Source organism: Capra hircus, chromosome 1, assembly GCF_001704415.2.
Source record: "Capra hircus breed San Clemente chromosome 1, ASM170441v1, whole genome shotgun sequence".
NCBI classification, from domain to species: Eukaryota; Metazoa; Chordata; class Mammalia; order Artiodactyla; family Bovidae; genus Capra; species Capra hircus.
Window position 1 is genome coordinate 68,694,168 of NC_030808.1, and position 20,898 is coordinate 68,715,065.

Genomic DNA, 20,898 nt, shown 5'->3' on the forward strand with positions numbered 1-20,898 from the left:
CCCAAGGATCATCTCCCCTGGAAAAAATATCCCAGCAAGAGAAGCACAGGTCAAAAAAATTCTTCTCAGTTCTGTTCTCTTTATAAGCCAGCTATAAACCACCCCCATCCTATTATAGCATGCACAAAATCTGTTTGAATGCCCTGAACTCTGGGATTGTTGCAGATGACCCAGACAGTTCGAGAGGATGTGCTTCTTCCTATTGCACTAAGCAGGTGCTAAGTAGGACGTGCTTCTTCCTACTGCCTATTATAGACCCATTCCTAGTGAAAATAAATAGCTGCCCCCTCTGTACCATGGGCCAGAAGAGTTACAGAGAGTCATTTTGTGTTCAGTTATCAACATAGTGATTATGTATTTGCTAAGCGCAAGAAGTGACATCATTGAAAATCACATGGGACTGCTTCCTTTAGTGGGATAATTTTAGACAAATCCCTGCTAAAAAGTGCTAAGGCTCTGCTCTGCCAGACCAGCTGGAAATCCTTGTGTGCTCTAAACCCACAGTTGTCCCCCCCACCCCCACCCCTGCTGTTTTTCTCTTCTTCCTGCAGGGATGGAGTGGAGGATGTTGACAGCCAGGGGGATGGGAGCAGCCAGCCAGACACCATCTCCATTGCCTCTAGGACCTCCCAGAACACAGCGGACAGTGACAAGGTAGGCCAGTGCCCCAACCTTCCTCCCCAAGACTTTCTACTTGGCTGAACTATTCCTGGAGGGCCACCCATGGAGGAATGTCTCCCACGGTGGAGCCTGACCTCAGTAGCCAGTGGTCTTGTGGTGGCCAGAGGGGAAAGAGCTGGAGGGCTGGAGGAGATATGCTACAGCCAACCTTCCTCCCCAAGACTTCCTACTGGCTTAACCACTCCTAGAGGGCCACCCACGGGGGAATGTCTCCCACAGTGGAGCCTGACCTCAGTAGCCAGTGGCCTTTGTGGCGGCCAGAGGGGAAAGAGCTGGAGGGCTGGAGGAGATATGCTACAGCATGGAGATTTTGTCTGAGGGGACAGAAGATTGAGGGGCCAGCCAGCCCTCTCATGCCATCAAAGCTTAGCAGAACTGGTGAGAGTAAAGAGCAAGTCTGGGTTTCCTCTCCTGAGATGCCCCAGTGGCACTTATTAGGCTGTGCTTTCTGGGAGGCTGAAACTCAGGAAGCTGAGACTGGGATAGTTTCCAGAGACCTTAGTGGCTGTGACTGGCTCATCCCGAAGTTAGACCAAGACCAGTGACTTTGGAAACGGCCACAGAGATGCCTCCTGTCCGAAGGCACTCTGGTGAAAATGATGCCCTTCTCTGGCCAGAGTACTGGGGTTCAGTTCCTGAGGGGCAGAGGACCAGGAAGTGATGTTTGAAGCAATGTGGAGGGATGTAGTTGTCTCAGGAGAAAACCTGGTCACTTGCTCTCTTACATTTTGGAGCAAGTGAGTAAAAGGAGCTCTGATGAGGAGGCAAAGAAAGGAGAATGTAGCAGAGACTCCGAGTGTTTGTTCAAGCCACGGGAGGAGTTCAGCGGTCTGACTGTGCATCAGGAGCAGGGGAAGGTTCTGTCTCTGACCCTCCTCTCATCTGTTTACCTCAAGGTCAGAAGACTATGACATGATCCTTTTCTGAATACTAGGGATTTTATTAATAAAGGTAGGGGTTTTCAAAGGTCAGTTGACCCTAGTTTCTAGACTGAGTATTTTGGCCTTAGTCCTCCAGCCTCAGGCAACATGCTGTGTCCTGACTTCATTTTAGTTTTCTAAGTTAGGGACTTTTTTTTTTTTTTAAGATAATCTGCATTTATTAGGATTTTTCCAAATTTTTTTTTCTTACTGGAAATTTCTGAAGATCATGGTGCAAAATCATTCTCGACTAGTGTTCAAGGACATGCAGGGTAATCAATTCTATTTGACATCCTGCTTTCATTTTTGACTATCGGAGTAGATGGAAAATTGGATTTTTCTACTTGTTAAACATACAAAGAAAACTATTTCTGTACTTCCTTTCTCCTCTGATTGGTTGTTTAGAAATATAACCTAGAGTATCCTATGAATGAAAGTGTTTCTTTTTAAGCAGTCAGTGGGTGGTAAGTGAAGCTCATGTTTCCCAAGTTCAGCGGTAGCAGCCTCTCAGTTCCATGCTGGTTGTCCGGGGGATGCTTCCCTTCCGGCTGCTACTTTGTCTTCCCCACGGCCGTTAGACACCTCGGCCAGAGACAGTTGTCTTAGGAAGCCTCCACTCCAGCCTCTCCTTGTCTTCTAGCAGGGTGATTGCAGGGTGGTCTAGCAGACCACTTCTGACAGCAGCTGTTTATTAATGAGGAACCCTGGTACTTACACGTTATTCACAAGTGAGGAAACTGATGCCAGGAAGTCTGAGTGACTCACATAAGAAAACCCTAGCAGCGAGTAGAAAAGCAGAAACAAGAACCCATGTCTCCCTGATTCACTGTCATATTTTCCCCTCACTCTCCAAGTCAAAGCTTTGAGCTCCCAGTGCTAAGATGAACTCAGCTAGTAGGTCCTTCTGCACATTTCACAAAACTTCCAGTCACATACTCATGAAAAAGCACCCACCACGTGCCAAGCTCTGTTCTGGATACTGTAGAGACATGTGGACTCTTTGTTGAGTGTGAATCCTTATTTGTGTAATTTTCGTTTCATGTATGTCTCTATAGCCAGGCTCTTAAGCCCTGATGAGGGCAGGGGTTATGTCTGTCTGTTTCACGGCTGTCCCTTCAGCACATAGCACACAGGGATGCTCAGGAAGTTCTTGGGGAATGAACAGAGCAGGCGGGGAACTCTAGAATGAAGCAGAAGCTAAAACAGGTGGTCTGAAAGCAGCCAAACATACAAATAGTGTATTTAGAAATATGCTAAAGAAACCTGGAAGTTTCCTTACTACAAGCAAGAAGCTTTGATCAGCTGGAGGACTGGTCAATTCCCAATTGCCTTCTCAGCCTTTGGGAAATATGGGCAGTAGGTTGGAAGATGAAGAGAGATTCTATGTTCCAACACGAAACCTGGAAAATCACTTAGAAACAGTTAAATAAAGGGAAGGCCTGTCTGCGACCATGCACCATAATTGGAATGTTCTTACTCTTCTAACACTAAGCAGTGAGAAGGGGACAGCCGTGTGTCCCCTTGACCTGCACTGCCTTTCATCAGAGAAACTATTTATTGGTATCTTTGAATTTACAGATGTTATCAACAGTGTTAAATTTTCCCCCTAACTATACCACAAGACCTGGAAACTAGTCTTCATTGGTTTCCAAGGAGCCAGCTGAATAGACTCTTAAGAAGAGAAAGAGAAAACGGGCTAATTCAGGTAGGCTGAGTCATATTCAGCAGGAGGGCAGACAAGGTGACTGTGGGGAAGGGATGGGGCAGAGATACCTCACAGAGATCAGGGTTATTTTAATGGTGAGTTTCTAAAAAAGCCCCAGTCTTTTTCTTCTAATCCAGAGGAATGAGAATAGTAGAGCTGTGGGCTGGATAGATGGTAAACAGAACCATCAAAGGGCCAGGACGGATGGCCTCCAGGAACTGTGGGACCCTAAGACACCTCTGCAATCACTTTATGTGTCCTTTGTGTGTTGGGTAGGGTGGAAGGAGTTTGGACACACCTGGTTTCCAATTCCAGCTCTGGCACTTGCCCTTTGAGTCACGTTGCATGAGTCATTGCACCTTAATCTCCCAATCTATAAAACAAAGATAATGCCCATCTCACTGAGTCTTTGGGAAGGTTAAGTAAAATATATTTAGTTGTTACCGATTAGACACTCAGTAAGGGTTAACTTTCTTTATTAGAAAGGAAATAGAAATCCAGATACTGCAAATAAGAGTACTTGATTATTTAGCATATTAAAACTCTTTGGAAGTTCTTGAATAGAGTTCTGCCCTCCAGGTCCGTGGTTCATTAAATGTCAAAAAGTTTTTTCCATATTAGACCTAAAGGGACACAGCTTCAGTTTGCTTGTCTATAAATAGAACAACGTTATTGCACTTTCCATTTGCTAGGCCTTAGAATCTAAAATGTAGCTATTTGCTGTTAGCATTGGCTCTTGGCTTATTTTGTTTTCTAATGGGTTATAATCCATTATTCTCAGGTATTTCATTTTAACCCTCAAATTGTATCACCTTTGGCCAGTGGTAACCCCTAAGGCTTTATTTAAAGACAGTTGACTTGTCTTTTCTATTAATCTTCTTTTTTAGAAGTTCTCAGTTTCTCCAGCTATTCTTTGTATTAACACATTTTCAGATCTTTCCTTATCCTGGTTGCCTTCCTCGGATTTACTCTAGTATGTGATGATCTATATAAAATGGGGCCTCCAGAGTGACATAGTACATTAGGTGTGAACTAACCGAGGCAAATTCAGCTTCTTGTTCTAGAGCGACGATGCTTGCCCTCCTCCCTAAGGTGTTTTACCCTGTATAGTAGGATGTACAGTGCTGACTCATGGAACCTCCGTGCCTGTTTCTGTGGCCCCCTCTTAGTTGGGCAGGTGACTTAGTAACCTGAGTGTTGGACTATTTAATATCTATTAGATGTTCTCTTGTTTAGTTCCATCCATATTCCAGCATGTTTTGAATATAGAATTATTCTGACCAGTGTATCAGATGCATTCCCCAGCATTATTGGCTAAACATACTTTTTGTGACTTCATCCACATTCTGACTGTAAAGACAAGATTGAGAACAGAAGACCAGCAAGAGCCCAACACCTGGCCCTTCCTCATTTCCCACTCAGGTTTTGAAACTTGGGTCTATCCTTGTCTGACTCTTCTTTTTAGGAAAGGGAATGTCCCCATTCCCTCTATAACAGAGAAGCTGGAATTGCTTGTGGTATGTCCTCCCTTGATGAGGAATCACTCTAGTATTCTTAATTCTGCATTAAATTCTGACAGAGCTAACATGGGTGCCTCAGTAAATGACATGAATAGCTCTCCCCAAAGTTGTTTTTGTTCAGCTCTCAAATGGGTCTGCATAATTAGGTTCTACTTTATCCTTGTCCTGTGTAAAAGTGTCATTTCCCTGAAGGCAAATGGATGTCCTTACTTTGTCCATAGAGCTCTGGGTCTAAGCCCCTTCCAATTCTGTCCAGAATATGCTCATGCTACTCTGGACATGACTACAAGACCCTTTTGCTTATACATGTATTAGGTGATGGAGGTTGGCAACCATATTTCAGAGAAATCCAGAATCATAGAATTCTAGTCAAGCAAGGCTGAGTAATTAGGTAGTAGTGAAGAAGTGTCTTGTCATTGAACAAGATGGGTATCTGCCAAATAATTACCAACTAATGGTACAGAAGTAGCCAGCTGGGCAGTGATAGTCTCTATGCATGTATATGTTGTTTAGACTAGGCATGCCAGAGATGCTCAATAAGTGCTTATTGAATTGTACATTACAAACCCCTCCTAGGAAGGGTGCTCTCCATCCAAAATACACTGTGAATTTCTAGACATGTTCAGGCTGGCTGGAGACAGGAAATTGAGCTGCAAGTGCTATTCTCTGCAAAAATTATAACAGAAGAATACTGCTGAAACATCCTGGGGCTGACTGTGGCTTGAATGAGGGATTTCAAAAACAAGCAAATGTGATCTAAGTTACAAGGTGGGCTGATAATGACAATGTGCTGAAGGGAGACAGGGAAATGCCTAGAGAAGCCCGGCGATTTCAGAATACAACTCAGAAGTGTTTAAATTCTCAACTGTCAAAGCAGTGTAATGAGTTATGACCAAAACTGTGTTCTGCTATTTGGGAAGAAATGTTCTGTTTAGAGATGGCAAGGGCCTGACTAAGGGGACAAAGGATTCCTACAAGGTCACTCACTGTGGTAATGCAATACCACTAACAAGGAGCAGGGCAGCCTGGCTGCAGAAGCCTTCTGGGAAAGAACTTCTTTACTAAAGAGCCTCACCTGGTTTGTCAGACCCTGGTGATCCTGACACATGTACTCTGGGAGCACAGAACAGGCCGCTAGGTGCAAGGGCTGTAGTCAGAGAGGGTCTAGCCCCCATGTTGGTATACTGGGGAGGGCCCAGCCCGTGCACTGGCCTATTTCATCTCTCTTCACTCATGCTCTGTTATGCTCTGCTGTGTTCTCCGCTCACGCTCTGCTGCATAGCAGGTGCGGATCTCCATGCTGAGAGGGCAGCAATGAATGAAACAAGCCCTCCTTTGGCTTGCTTTCCTATATAGGGAGGAAAGGTAAATAACCAGAAAGAGAAAGGATGGCATTCTAGTCTTCTGCTACTAACAAGAGATTTTTAAAAAGGCTCCTAGGTTTTTCCTGTAAGAAAAAGTGGACTAATGCTGCAATTGGAAGAACTTGCCTTAAATGTAAGAAGTTAGTTTCCTTGCAGGGATTATTGTTGACAGGGGGAGAGAAAAATGGACTCTCCATTTAAATGGGCTCATAGGGAAACATCCCTGGTGGCCCAGTGGCTAAGATTCTGTGCTCTTAAAATGGAGGGGGCCAAGGTTTGATCCCTGGTTGCAGAAGAAGCTCCCACATGCCACAACTGAGAGTTCCCATGCCACAACTAAAGAAAGATCCCAGCCAAATAAAATAAAGTAATATCTTAAAAAATAAATAAATGGGCTCCTAAGTAGAAAAATTCTCCAGAGAATAAGGCTGGATATAGGGCTTCTTGGGAGGAAGGAGAGCTTACTGGTTCCAGTTCCCTAGAAGCAAAGTCTGAGACCGGGATTCCTGTACATGGAATTTATTGGCGTCCCTTCAAGGAAAGGGGCAGGAAACAGGGCCCATTGTAGAAGGAGCTAAGACAAATGTGCACGTGGCCTCAGCTGGAGTCCAGCTCAGCCTGATCCCTCCTGGAGCTGGAGTGTGAATGGCACCCAAAATCTGCCCTACCTTGAGGCAGAGGGCTGGTCTTTGTGGCAGCTGTGAGCTGTTAGCAGCCAACATGCAAAGACGTGGGGCATGGCACCCCAGCAGGAAAGAGAGTCTGAGTGGGCTGCAAAGGCATCAGCTGCACAGAGGACGAGGATGGCTTGGGGAATCAGGCATGCATTCAGTCCCTGATTGCTTACAGTGGCAGGACCTTGAATGGGCCACCCAATCATTCCATGCCTCCATCTCCAAGTCTGTACAGTGAAGGCAATGATCTCAGCTTCCTGGGATTTTCAAGGACTAGCCAAGATCCTGTACAAAAGAGGGTGTGAAGCAGAGGAGACTGTCCAGGTGACTATAGGTGACTGGAGTTTTAAGGGCCTACAGATGACTGGCTTTTGCCACTAAGGATAAAAACCAAATATCTGGAAATGTGGAGACTCATCAGTGTCAAGACTAATAAAAAGCCTATCAGTTCACACATTGTAATATTTTTCACTTAGCAAATTCTTTTTAAAAAAATCAGGATGATGCAATACACCGGCAGGATATAACTTGTTATAAAGGGAATAATGTGTTATGAGCCATAGCCCTAGATTTTTTTTGTGTGTATAATATACACAATTTTATGATATATTTGGGTGAATGACTGTATTTTGTGGCTACTCTTTAAGTTATATTAAATTAAATAAAATTATAAAAGAAGACATGCTTTTTAAAACTCCTTTATCTGCGTTAATAAAGAAGGTGTAAATAACCCAAAGCAATAGCTAATAGAGATATTATAAAATACATTACAACATATGAGAAAGAGAGAGAGAATTGGTATTTGAGAGGACACAGAGAGGCCACTGGTACATTTTCTAGTTGGAGAAAGACCAGAGTTTTTGTTTCATATGTTTTTTTGGTTGGTTGGTTGGTTGGTTTTGTTTGAATTTTCTTTCAGATATATCTAAATAAGACAGTGTAATACAGGTCTACTAAAAATGTATTCAAAAGAATTTAATGGACAACTCAATGCATACATAAGGAAGTACTTGATCTTAAAAAATAAATGTATGAAATAATAAAAATACAAAAATAAAGTTATTGATCATCATTAGATGAAAGTGATAGAGGAGAGTGAAAAAGTTGGCTTAAAGCTCAACATTCAGAAAACGAAGATCATGGCATCTGATCCCATCACTTCATGGGAAATAGATGGGGAAACAGTAGAAACAGTGTCAGACTTTGTTTTTTTGGGCTCCAAGATCACTGCAGATGGTGACTGCAGCCATGAAATTAAAAGACGCTTACTCCTTGGAAGAAAAGTTATGACCAACCTAGATAGTATATTCAAAAGCAGAGACATTACTTTGCCGACTAAGGTCCGTCTAGTCAAGGCTATGCTTTTTCCTGTGGTCATGTATGGATGTGAGAGTTGGACTGTGAAGAAGGCTGAGCGCCAAAGAATTGATGCTTTTGAACTGTGGTGTTGGAGAAGACTCTTGAGAGTCCCTTGGACTGCAAGGAGATCCAACCAGTCCATTCTGAAGGAGATCAACGCTGGGACTTCTTTGGAAGGAATGATGCTAAAGCTGAAACTCCAGTACTTTGACCACCTCATGCGAAGAGTTGACTCATTGAAAAAGACTCTGATGCTGGGAGGGATTGGGGGGCAGGAGGAGAAGGGGACAACCGAGGATGAGATGGCTGGATGGCATCACTGACTCAATGGACATGAGTCTGAGTGAACTCCGGGAGATGGTGATGGACAGGGAGGCCTGGTGTACTGCGATTCATGGGGTTGCAAAGAGTAGGACACGACTGAGCGACTGAACTGAACTGAAGAAACAAAACAAAAACGAAAACCATCAAGATGGTCCACCCAAGTTTGAGTCTCTAGAATGAGATTGTGACAACGTGTGACATTTAGCCCTGGGGCCTGAGCAGGTGACCCACCTTCTGGAGGTCTAGCCTATTAAATGCACAATGCTAAAAGCTAGAAAGAAAAAATGTAATGGGTCTCCAGGAGAGTCCTCACCACTTCCGTTACTCTGCCCTTTATCTCAGGGCCCTGAACTGTTTCTTTAGAGGGAGAGGTTTGTGTTGCCTCCCATCTAGTAACAGAGCATTTTCTAACTCTTAAATAAATACCTTTAAAAGATTTACAGTTGTACTCCTTTGAGGTGGATACATCTGAAACCTATACTTAGACTTCATAAATGTTACTGATCATCTAGAAAGCAAATAGTCTTCATAACCCACCATGGCTGAGAAGCAGTTTGCAGTACACAGGCAGATCACCGAGCACTGAGCCCGCAAGTTTCTTGGTTTCCAGCGGTGGTATTGTGCAAATATATGATCCAGAAGTCAGGAGACTGCAAAAGGTGATTTGTCAGTAGATTAGATCTCTGTGCGATAGCTATAGGGCTGGCCAGAGGCCAGATATGACTCCAGGTAAGTCTGGAGTTTGAAAACAGACACTCAAGGAAGAATGGAGCCCGAGATATCCTCTAGCCCTCTATTTCCATCCTGTGTAAAGGGAACAAGGTGATTTGCACAGAATCACAAAGCCAGTTCATGGTAGGCCTCAGATTCAAGCCCAAGTCACTCTCCTGCCTGTTAAATGGAATCAAAAGCATAGTACTTTTGTAGTTACTGATAGTTCAGCTTCTAAAACTTTGTAGCAGAAACAAACACTATTGTTACTGGCTTCTTTTCCAGCTGCCTCTATACCTCCCTGTCCAGTCCCAGCAAATCTACAGCAACCCAAAGTAGATTACAAAGTGGTTCTTTAAGTTGTCTCCAGACTGCAAAGGAGAAAGATAACTTATCAACTGTTAATGCCTACCACAGACTGTTTGATACTAAGTACTTGTGACTCATGTAGTGGCCTTGGTGGGAGTGCGATTCTGCCCCAGAGTCTTCAAGCCACTGTAGGCAAATTCCCTGTCGGATTCTGAGAGCTTGGGCAGTAAGCGCTGTGGTGAGGCCGATCCCTGCCTCCAAGCGGTGTGGGAGCGTGAGTCTTCAGAACAAGTTCAACCCTGCTGCCACCCACCACAAACTTAAATTCTATTTGTAAAAAGTTTGGTGGAAGCAGAACGCAAATCTGAGATCAAGCCAAGATGTTCAAGTGGATTAGCTGGCAACAGTCCAAGGCAAACAAGCCTCAAGTAAGTACACTGCTGGTCGGACACACTGGGGAGAAGGGACGCAAGACTGGGAGATGGCACAGGTCGAGGGCAGGGCCAGCTTGGAGGCTGGAGGCAGAGAGAAGTGGCAGCTCTCAGGGCGAGGGTTTTACTCGATTGTTCTGCACAGACCTCTTGGCATATCATTCGCCCTTTATCCTTCTGAGTTAAAAAGTTCTTTTAGTGCAGAACAAGATGACTGAATCTACCTTCTTAAAGGTACTGGTAAGAGGGAAACAAGCTTTGGGAAATATTGTTCTTAAAATGGTGTGCTCCTGGATGACTAGGGGATGATGACAGTAGGAGTTCTGGTATCTGGAGGCAAGCTCTCCTGGGAGGGGTGAGAGTGAGCTCTTAGAAATTTCAAGATATAAACATCCAGAGCCAAAGCAGTGAGATTAGAGTGGACGGGGTGGGTGAACGAGGCTTTGAGGTGGTGGTTGTGCTTTAGCTGAGCTTCCTTTCCCTATTTGTGCTGTGCTGTCAAATCTGACATGTTTTCTCCCATAACATGGAAGTCTTGGTAGATAAGTGGATAAGTATTACCCTTTTTTGTGATCTTGATTGTAGATTGAAAATGCTTGTGTGGGTTTTACCTTCCTGGAAGCTTAGCTTCACTGCCTTACTGCTCATGGCTACTGCCCACCTATCTGTCATGACTAGTGGGATATAGTGGACACAGGATGGCCATGGGAAGATCTACGTTTCTGTGGCATCGGGGTGAGATGATATGATCCTACTGCCAGAAAGCAGAGCCTTGTCAAGAGAAACAAGATTGCCTGTCCTCTGTGGTGGCCTGCCCCTAGGAAAAAAACCCCAAGGATGGAACTTTGGCCCAGGGCAACAAATAGCAAATGCCTGCTGAGAGGCGCAGCCTACTTCTGCCCTGATAGCTCTTCCTATTGAGAGAAGTGCTGGAAGGTGCAGATCTGTAAAGACTAGACCCATTCCATGTGTCCGCTCCCTAGTTTCCACCAGGCCCTTCCTTCTCCTAATCAGTCTTTCTGATCTTCTGTTGCCATATGCCACTGGATCTGGCCCTGGTTGTGTTGGAGTAGTCACTGCCTTGTTCAGAGCTGATAGTCAAGTTTTCAGCCTCCCCGTATTAGAGTTGAGTTTTCTAAGTTCAGAATGTTCATCTCCAATCATTATTATTATTATCATCATTAATGCTCTAATTGGTTCTCCTTGAAGCAGCAAAGTTCAGAAGAGCAGTTCTAAATCTGCATGGCCCCTGCTGATGCTGGTTATGGGGTGTTTACTGAGTGCCCCCATATGTATTGCTCTCTTTGTCATATGCAAGGGGTTGTACTCCACTCTGACGTTCATGAAGAAAAAAACGGGCTCTGTGTTTTCCTGTCTTCTGCTAGCTGGTTTCCTTTCAGTTGCAGGAATGGGATTTAGAACGTTTCATTCAAGACTCTGCTGTTAGTCACTTACATATGGTCTGACTTGGTGAGCACTAGAGGATGTTAAATGTTCACTATCATTACCTTGATGCATGCTATCTGTTAATCTCATTGATTAACTTATCAAGCATTTATCGAGCTCCTACTGTTTGGTAGGTGCTATTCTAGACGAAGAGGTTATGGCAGTGAACAAAACAGACAAAGCACCCAGGTGGCCTGCTTAAACCTTTCTCTTTGTGTTGCTGTGAACCTAAATATACTCAAATTGGAGATACTTGGAATGCACTGCAACTTACATCTATTTTGTGTCTGTGTATCTGTGATTGACACTATTGCAGCTTTTATTTTAAAAGAATTCAGCAAATCTTTTAAAAAGATAACATGGGAGTTCTTGAAGGTAGTCCCCCAGTTTTTCACTTCTTGATTCATAATGATTTCAAACCAGAATGTTAGAATTTCCACCACTATCACCTTTGAGCTGTAGTTGCAGTCAGTAGAGTTTCAGTTAGGGAAGGTTGCCTTCCTGGCAGGTAGACATTCCAGACAAAGAGAAGAGATCAGGAAGTAGTCACATAGCCCCCAAACATTACTTCTATCTCCTAAAACAAGAATATCAAAGGAAAATTGTTATTTTTTAAAAAAGGGAAAACTGTTATAATAACAGGTGATGATGGTGATAATGAGGAAGGATATGAGGGGATGAGAAGTGGGGAAGAGTTTATTCAAGGAACTTATTTCAAATTGTAGAATCTGAAATCTGTAATACAGAGTCTAACTCATCTCCCCATTCCACTTCACCCTGCAACCCCCCAAAACAAGAAGTCACCGTTTCTATGCCTCTTTACACACAAGATATTAAGCACCTTTATTGAACCCATGAAAATGTATTGAAAACTGCTCAAAGAAAAATATTTTAGGCATATATTTTCTAACATTAAATTTAAAACAGTACTTCTAATGGGGACATATAAAGTCCAAACCACTGGATTGGTTATGCATTTAGGAGGCAAATAAGTAGCCTGGCTTGCTGCAGTCCATGGGGTCTCAAAGAGTCAGACGCGAATGAGCAACTGAACTGAACTGACTGAAGTAGGCACTACCATTAACTCCTGATCAAGCAGGAAAATCTGTTAACAGAGAAGCATGAAATTAGCTAGAGACAAAAATGGTACAAATATTTAGGTACACTGAATTTTATTCAACAGAATTTTATTGAGTGTTCACTGATGACCATTTACCATGGAGATTCAGGATATATAAGAACAACCTCTGTCCTTGTCCCAGAGTTTCCTGAGTTCACACCCGCAAGTGTCTTATATATGATGCCATGTACAGTGGCTATATACATGTTATTTGTATTTATGGAAGGACACAGTTGTACTTAGCACTTCTTTGGTTCCAATTTTTGTGCTTAGCGTCAGAGAAACTAGGACAATGAATGTTAGGTGAGATATATACTTACCACACAATATGCTACATTGTTTTTAACAGAATTATAGGCACTTTGAACAACAGCCCAGGAACCAGGGATGGCTTTTACACCAGAAGTGAAATTTGAGCTTGACCTTGAAGTTTATCTTCCTTCTATTTCTCCTCTTTTGTATCAGTTTTAACTCTAGAATAATTATTCTAATCATGGACAGATTATAAAAGAGCAATGCAACTGATACATCTGTATCAAAAGAAGTATTTTGTTTTGATGTGGAATTAGGCTTTTTTTTAATGACCTGTTAGTTCTGATGGGAACTATTAAAAAGTTCCCTCAGAATTTTTTCCAAAAGTTTCTTATACTTCCTCATTATAATCTAAATCTGTTTTTCCTTAAGCAGATGTACTCAAAATTTTTTAAAGGAACTTTTGAAACAGTAATACATACACATTTAAAATTTAGGGGTTTTTCTTGGAATATTATTTTAAAATATAAAAGCTCACATTTATTCTTTTTAGAAAATGTCTAAACAAGTAAACAAACAATAAGTACTCTTTTATACTTTTTTCCTTGTAACAAATCTGGGTAATTTCATAGCAGGATGTGTAGAGCTGGGTCATTCTTTTTTATGGCTACACAGTATTCCATTACTTAAGAGGACCATAATTTATTTAACCAGTCTTCTATTGATGGGTGCCTTGGATGTTCCAGTCTTTTACCACTACAAACAGGGCTATAATCCTTATACAAATGTAGTTTTTCACGCTTGTAAGTTATGAGTTTATTACCGGTGTAATAGAAGTAGAACATGTATTTAAAAGTTTTGATAGATGTTGTTAGATCACCCCGTATAGGAGTTGGACCAATCTATACTCTCTCCAGCTGAGTATGGGTGTCAGTTTCTCCAGTCTTGCCACCTAATGTATCTTCAATATTTTTTATCTTTTCCAATCTGATATTAGATACTTTAAAATAATCCTTATTTAATATTTCTCTCATATATATTTTGTTTAACTGATAATATTGCAACTGTCTTATTTTCTGTTATTTTTATTGAAATGTGCAGTATTGGACTTTTAACTCTAGAATAATTAACTGAATGAGACTTACAGACTTGTCTGATTAGCGGTTACTATGTTCAATCCCTGGGTCGGGAAGATCCCCTGGAGAAGGAAATGACAATCCACTCCAGTATTCTTGCCTGGAAAACCCCATGGATGGAGGAGGCTGGTTGGCTACTGTCCATGGGGTTGCAAAGAGCCGGACACGACTGAGCGGCTTCACTATCTATCTATCTATGGATAAAATGCATTCCTAATCAGATACTTCTGGTCAACATTAAACTTTTTCTTAAATTTACTAATGTAGAATAGGTATACTAAAATGCATAAAAATTACTAAGCATTTGAATAGGTAATTATAAAGTGGACATACACATAATAACCATGCAGCTCATGAGAGCAAGACATGGCCAGGTTTCCATAAGTGCCATGTGTGCCCCTCTCTGGTCGCAGCCTTGTCCTCTTCCCTAGAGGTGACCATTCTTCTGACACTCATAATAATAATGCCCTGATTTTCTTTATTATTGTACCTTCTCTGTATGTATACCTAAAGAATATTATTTCAGGGTGACTCTTGTAAAGTTTTATATGGCTAGACTCATTCTCTGTGTGTGTGTGTCCTCTCTTGCTCAACACTTATTTTTATGGAATTCCTCCTTTCTGACATGTGTAGCTGTTCATTCATTTTCATTGTTGTATAGTATTCCGTTGTATGAATATACCACAACTTATTTATCCATTTTGCACATGGGATGTTTGGGACTATTATGAACAATGCTGCTATGAATACTCTTGTATGTGTATCCTTGTAGAAGGCATGTACTTGAGTTTCTCTAGGGTATAAAGCTAGGAATGAAATTGCTAAGTGAAAAAAGAGAAAGAAATGGCTAGGCGATAGTGTGTACATGTATCTTCCTCATTACTATTAACTGCTGATACCAGCTTTCCACTCCTACCTATAAGTATATGTGAGAATTTCTACTGCTCCGCATCATCATGTATACTTGAGAGAGCCAGGTCTGGTGGGTATGTAGTAATGTTTGCTTATGGTTTTAATCTGCAGTCCCCTAATTATTAATGAAGTTGAAGATCTTTCCACATCTTAGTGGGCCTTTAGATTTTCTCCTTTGCAATGCCCCTGTTCATGGCAGGGGCATGATGCCTAGTTTTTTAGGGAGCTGCCTATTTGTTTGTTTCTTGTGTAGTTTTGGGCCTTCTTTATATAGTCTAGATATTAATCCTTTGTTGGTTATACACGTTGTAAATATCTGCTTTCACTCTGTGGATAGTCTTTTCATTCTATTGTGTCTTAAAAAGCATCTAAATCTAATTTGACATTTTGAAGGCAACACATTTGTAAGTTAAAGGCTCATAGGATGGGATATAATGAGACATTTCTTACATTTAGTCCTTTAAAATAGAGTTCATCTTTTTATTCTCCACAGAATAGTGGAGAATACCAATATGGAAACTTTATACATAATGTGGGCTTTTGTCAATCCCTAAGTTTACCTCTGTTTTACTAAAAGAATAAGAACAAAGACTTTGACATTTTAAAATATATCTGTTGCACTTTACATATTATGTAACAGGCAATACAGTTAAAGCAATGAAGTGTATTAGGAAAACAGATGATACCTCCATTGGATTTGGAACTCACTTGTTCGACAAACAGATCTAAGACCCAGGTAGGAAATCTTTACATAGCAAAACTAAGCATCTATGCTCAGAGGAGATCCTCTCAAATCCTAATTTTATATGTAATTCTTACCATTTTCATCTAGAAACTTAGCCCATAAGAGAAAGTTACTTATATGTAGACACTAGTAGCCGCAAAAGCTGAGCTACTGATAGCAGAAGAGGAAGCAGAGAAGCTATGAAAGCAGAAGCTGGCAGAGGAAGCCACACTCCAGCCGCTGGGTCCTTTTACTGAAGGTATATAACCTGGCATGTCTTAGGACATCCTTCATATTTTGTCCTACGCCGTAAGCATTACTCTGTTGGAATTGTCAGCAGAAGGGAAAATTATGTTCAGTTTATTTTTCTTTTTAAGAAGTCAGAGATGTAAAGCTATTTATAAAAAGATTTAAACGGGAAGAAAAAGTTGGTGTTGCTGTTTACCTTTTGTCATCAAGAACACTTTATTATCCGGAAGGCACATTTCCCAAGGGGTCTGGAGAGCTGAAGTGCTGTTGACTGTGATTTACATTAGTGGAGAGATTTGTAAAGGTGAAACTCAACTTTTCTCAATCCTAGTTAATGACTCCGGAAGACTGCTTCTGCCTTCTTTCGGCGTTTATTGATGGTCTGTATAATCCACTCTAGTCCACATTACGGGACTATCACGCATGGCCTATGAAAGAAGCCTCCTATGGAGAAGGAAATGGCACCCCACTCCAGTACTCTTGCCTGGAAAATCCCATGGACAGAGGAGCCTGGTAGGCTGCAGTCCATGGGGTCGCAAAGAGTCGGACACGACTGAGCAAGTGACTTAACTAACTTAAACAATTTCAAGCATAACATTAGAGCTATATTAAACACTCAGTAAACTTTAAAAGAAAAAAAAGAAGCCTCCTAATTGGTGCCCAGGCATTCACTCTGACCTTCCTCTAATCTCTTCTCCATTCTGAGGCCAATGTGATCTTAAAGTGTAAGCTCTTTACATCTGTGCCTTCAGTCCCTTTGAAAGCATCTGTTTGCTCTTAGGATGAATACCAAAATCCTCAGCATGACCTGGACCTCGGCCCTCTTCTCCTCACTGCAGCCACTTTTCCTCTTGTTTCCTGCCCCGTAATCTTCCTGGCCTTCCAGGAATGTGTCAGGTTTCTTGCCATCTCAGGCCCTTTGTTCCTTCTGCCTAGAAAATTCTTAGTCCTCTCATGCCACAGTCGGCCCCGTTTGCTCTCTCTTCTTAGCCCATCCTGACCCTCTGACTAGCTCCTCTCCCCGAGTCACATCTCTCACAGTATTCTGTATTGTCATTTCTTAGAACCTATCACCATTATTGACTATCTCAGTGTTTGTTTGGTTACTCAGTTGCTTCCTCCACCAGATGTTAGGTCCAAGAGGGCAGAGACATATCTGTTTTATATCCCTACTGCATCACCAAATCCAACAAAATACTGATTCACAGAAGGGACTCTGTCATTATTTATTAAATCAATGAATGAAGACCCAATAAACACAAGGTAATGTGTTGGGCATTATGGGTAAGAAAGAGATCTAGAAATACAGAACAGATATTATGAAGAAAATTGGAGGACTTCCTGGGTGGTCCAGTAGTTAAAATGCTACACTTCCAATGCAGGAGGTGTGGGTTCGAATCCTGGATGGGGAAACTAAGATCCCATGTGCTGCACAGCCAAAAATAATTAAACTTCTTAAAAATAAAATAGCAAAATATTTTTAAATGAAAAATAAAACCAAACTTACCTAGTCTGGGAAGATTAGAAAAGGTTAGCCTTAAACTTTACCAAGTGGGTAGAGTTTATCTCGGCAGGACTGGTATTGGGAGTGGGGAGGAATGTCATTCTAAATGGACCAAACATTTAGAACAGGGAAAGGGAGAAAGGAATATATAGGATAAGTTTGGGACATGCACAGTAAATATGCCTGATGAAGTGTGGACTTTGTGAGATGAGATGTGGGAAACAAGGCTGAAATGATTGGTTGGGTCAAATCATGGAAGACACTGGACACCATTCAAAGGAATTTGGACTTTGTTGGGAGCACCTAAGGAATAATGAGAGTTGTGTTTGGCATGATGGTTACCAAATTACTCATATCTTCACCTTTATGTGTAACGCTCTATATGCTCTCATTCTCTCTCTCAACTCAGAGTGAGTGTAAGGTTAACCTGTCCACAGGTTCTGAGTCTCATGTGTTGTGCCCACTTCCATCTGGTACATTCAACATCTCTTCTCTCCCTCATATTGTCAGGCACCTCCTTTGCTTTTGCCATTTCACGCCTCTTTGCTGCTTCATGCTTACTGAACTGGAACTTCTCTTGATTTTTCATTCTCTTTCCCCCACCTTCAATAATAGTTTTTTGTTGCTTCCATTCTGATGTCCATGACACAAATTCCAAGATGATATCTCTGAAGTGACCTACTGCTAATGACAGTTTCATAGTCACTATTTACTCAGCACATTTTTGCACACCTACTATGTGCATGGCAGTATTGCAGACTGGAGACGCAGCAGTGACACCAAACAGGCCAGTCCCCAGCCTTCTGAACTCCCGGTTCTCCTGGTCCCCAGCCTTCTGAACTCCCGGTTCTCCTGGTCCCCAGCCTTCTGAACTCCCGGTTCTCCTGGTCCCCAGCCTTCTGAACTCCCAGTTCTCCTGGTCCCCAGCCTTCTGAACTCCCGGTTCTCCTGGTCCCCAGCCTTCTGAACTCCCGGTTCTCCTGTGGAACCAGGAAACTAGCAAGCAAACACAAGACCAAATGATGGCATAGTGAACACTGTCAGTTAGTCTTTATAGTTTGATGTCAGCTTCCTTCAGTCTCGGCATCAGAAAGTTTTCTTTTTTCTCTCAAACCAACAAACCTGGCTTGACTTCCCTGTTTGGGGCAGAAGCAGAATTTTCCAGACACCCAGGTTTATATCTGTCGATCCATTTTGGGCAATATCCCCTGATAGCCAGCCGGTCCACAGCCAAGTCACTAAGGATGATTCCCTCAAAATATCTATCACATCACCCTGGTCAGGCCCTGCTTACCCTTTATTTAAATTCTTTAAGTAGCCTACTAAATTCTGCCCCTCACTGCTTTCTGGGAAGTTGCCCCTGCATTATATCTTTTCTACTGATACCAAATTCATCTTCGTAAAACATTTCTTTCAGCATCTCAGTTGTCTGTTAAAAGCCTTCTGTAGTATATACTTAGAATAAACTACAGTTCCATCTCCAAAGACATTTATATAATTTTTCCTCCCTATATATGATCCTTAGAGACCCTTATCTGTTATACACACTAAGATACACTTAGATTAGATTGAATCATGTGAAACTGCCATTTTTGTGGATTGGATCCAAAATGGTTGATCACATATTGGCAATTTGTAGGTTGCAACCTAATTGCACTTACCAAATAATTGGTTACCTGTATGTCTCTCTCCCATGTTACACTGTGAGTTGCCTGATGCCCATGGCTCGATTTTAATGATGCTTCTATCTTTACTGTTGACTACGGCACCTGGTGCATAGTGAACAGTGGCAGTCAGCTGCCTCCACTCCTGTCATGATCTGCTTCTGCTGCTTCCATTTCCCGTGATGCCCACTGACTTCTAATCACATCCTACCCACCACTCACTCCTAGCCTGACTCAAGCCTCCTTCATGGAAATGCTCACTATTTCTCCACATTAATGCCCTGCTACCACCTCTGAGCCACCAATATTGGTCTCCCACAGTCAACTGTTATTCTTTAACAGCCAAAGCATATATATTATACTTTGCATACAGTTGCACTTTAACAATGAATTGAAAGATGCCCTTACTTTTCACCCTAGGATCCAGCACCATAATTTCAATTGTCTATGACATAACTGCTCTTGAACGACTCACTGTAGTCTACTCAACAGAACTGAAACTAAACTCTTATGCCGCCTCCCAGGTCTGCTCCTGGTCTCGATCCCCATCCACAGCTTGGTCTCTAAGCCATCTCAGCTCTCCTTCATTCTCTGACCGCCTCCTGAAATAACATTCCACTGGATCATCACAGTGGCTGCATTTTTCTCACCCTGCCTTTAGACTTTTATGTAATATATCAAGTTTATCCCTGAGAGCTTCAAGAGAAAAAGCATGTCTCCCAAACCACAGCAACATTGTCTAGGACCTAGAGCGTCCTGATAAACTGCCCCCTTCCCCATGGCCCTGCCCCTCCCTTGCTGTCTGCAGATTACTCTTCTCACATTTTCTGGTAGATATGTGTGATTATATCTTCACTAAAATATAATGATCCTTCAAATCATAATCACCTTTATTAGTATATGTCTAACACATACTGCATCACTGTGTCTCTAAACTTATCTCGCTGTCCTAAAAGATGTTTCTGACCTCAGGAAGAATGTTGCTAGAATGCATCTTCATCATGATTAGAATTATATTAGAATGATTCTCTGGAATCCCTTCCATCAGCACTGTATGAGAAAGCATCTTCTTCCAGTCTGCTATTGTTTCCCATGGGTTAGTTTTCATCTCAGCACTGAACCCTGAGACCCATTAAAAGCAAGGTTTAAATGTGATACACTGTATTATCAGCAATGCATTGAAATAGAGGGGGCATTCACAGAGAGGGCTCAGAAAAGACTTGTTTGAATATGTTTTTACATGTATAATTTCTGTTTGTGTGTATCTATGAATTTTGGTGTGTCTCTATGTTTCCCGTGTTGCTCTCTGAGAAGAATTCACCACGTGGTTTGGGAGGCAGGGATAGCTTGGATATTTCCCCTGGCCCTCAAGTCCATGACATTACAAACCAATTAAGCCATGTGCTCCAAAAGCTCATTGCCACAGCTGACACAGGTGAAGAGCCTGCCTGGGCTGCAGCCTGGGGTTATTTTTCTTTTCCACCTGCCTGGGATCTTCCTTTTCCCTCTAAATATGAAAGACTAACTCTTCTGTTAAACACTAAAAGGAATGTGGATGTGTGTATATGTGTGTGTGTTTGTGCTTCTGTATGCATGTATACATATACTTATATATACATATATGTATGCATGTATGTATATATGAAGGAAATACACCAAAATGTAAGTAGTGGTTATTTCTGGATGGTGGCTTTTTCCAAATTCTCCACGATAAGTCAGAGTACTTTTATTAATCAAAAAAAGAGTAGATGTTATTTTTAAGGACAGGAAGGGTCTCGATTATTAGATGGTTTCTGGATCAAACCTCTGTGTGAACCAAAGACAAAGGGATGAGCAGGTGACTAGTAGGTAACAGAGGGATGAACTTCCCCTCATCTCAAGATGAGAGAAAGT

At 42.0% G+C, this 20,898-nt stretch overlaps 1 protein-coding gene across 4 annotated transcripts in view; it reads left to right on the forward strand.

Annotated features, from left to right (window-relative positions):
• LOC102173333 (kalirin) overlaps window positions 1-20,898 on the forward strand; it is a 513,182-nt gene that overhangs the window by 485,631 nt on the left and 6,653 nt on the right. For all 4 annotated transcript variants that reach the window (XM_018045796.1, XM_018045804.1, XM_018045808.1 and 1 more), the window contains exon 33: window positions 552-654. In XM_018045796.1, the coding sequence (XP_017901285.1) occupies window positions 552-654 (103 nt within the window). The remainder of the gene's footprint in view (window positions 1-551; window positions 655-20,898) is intronic.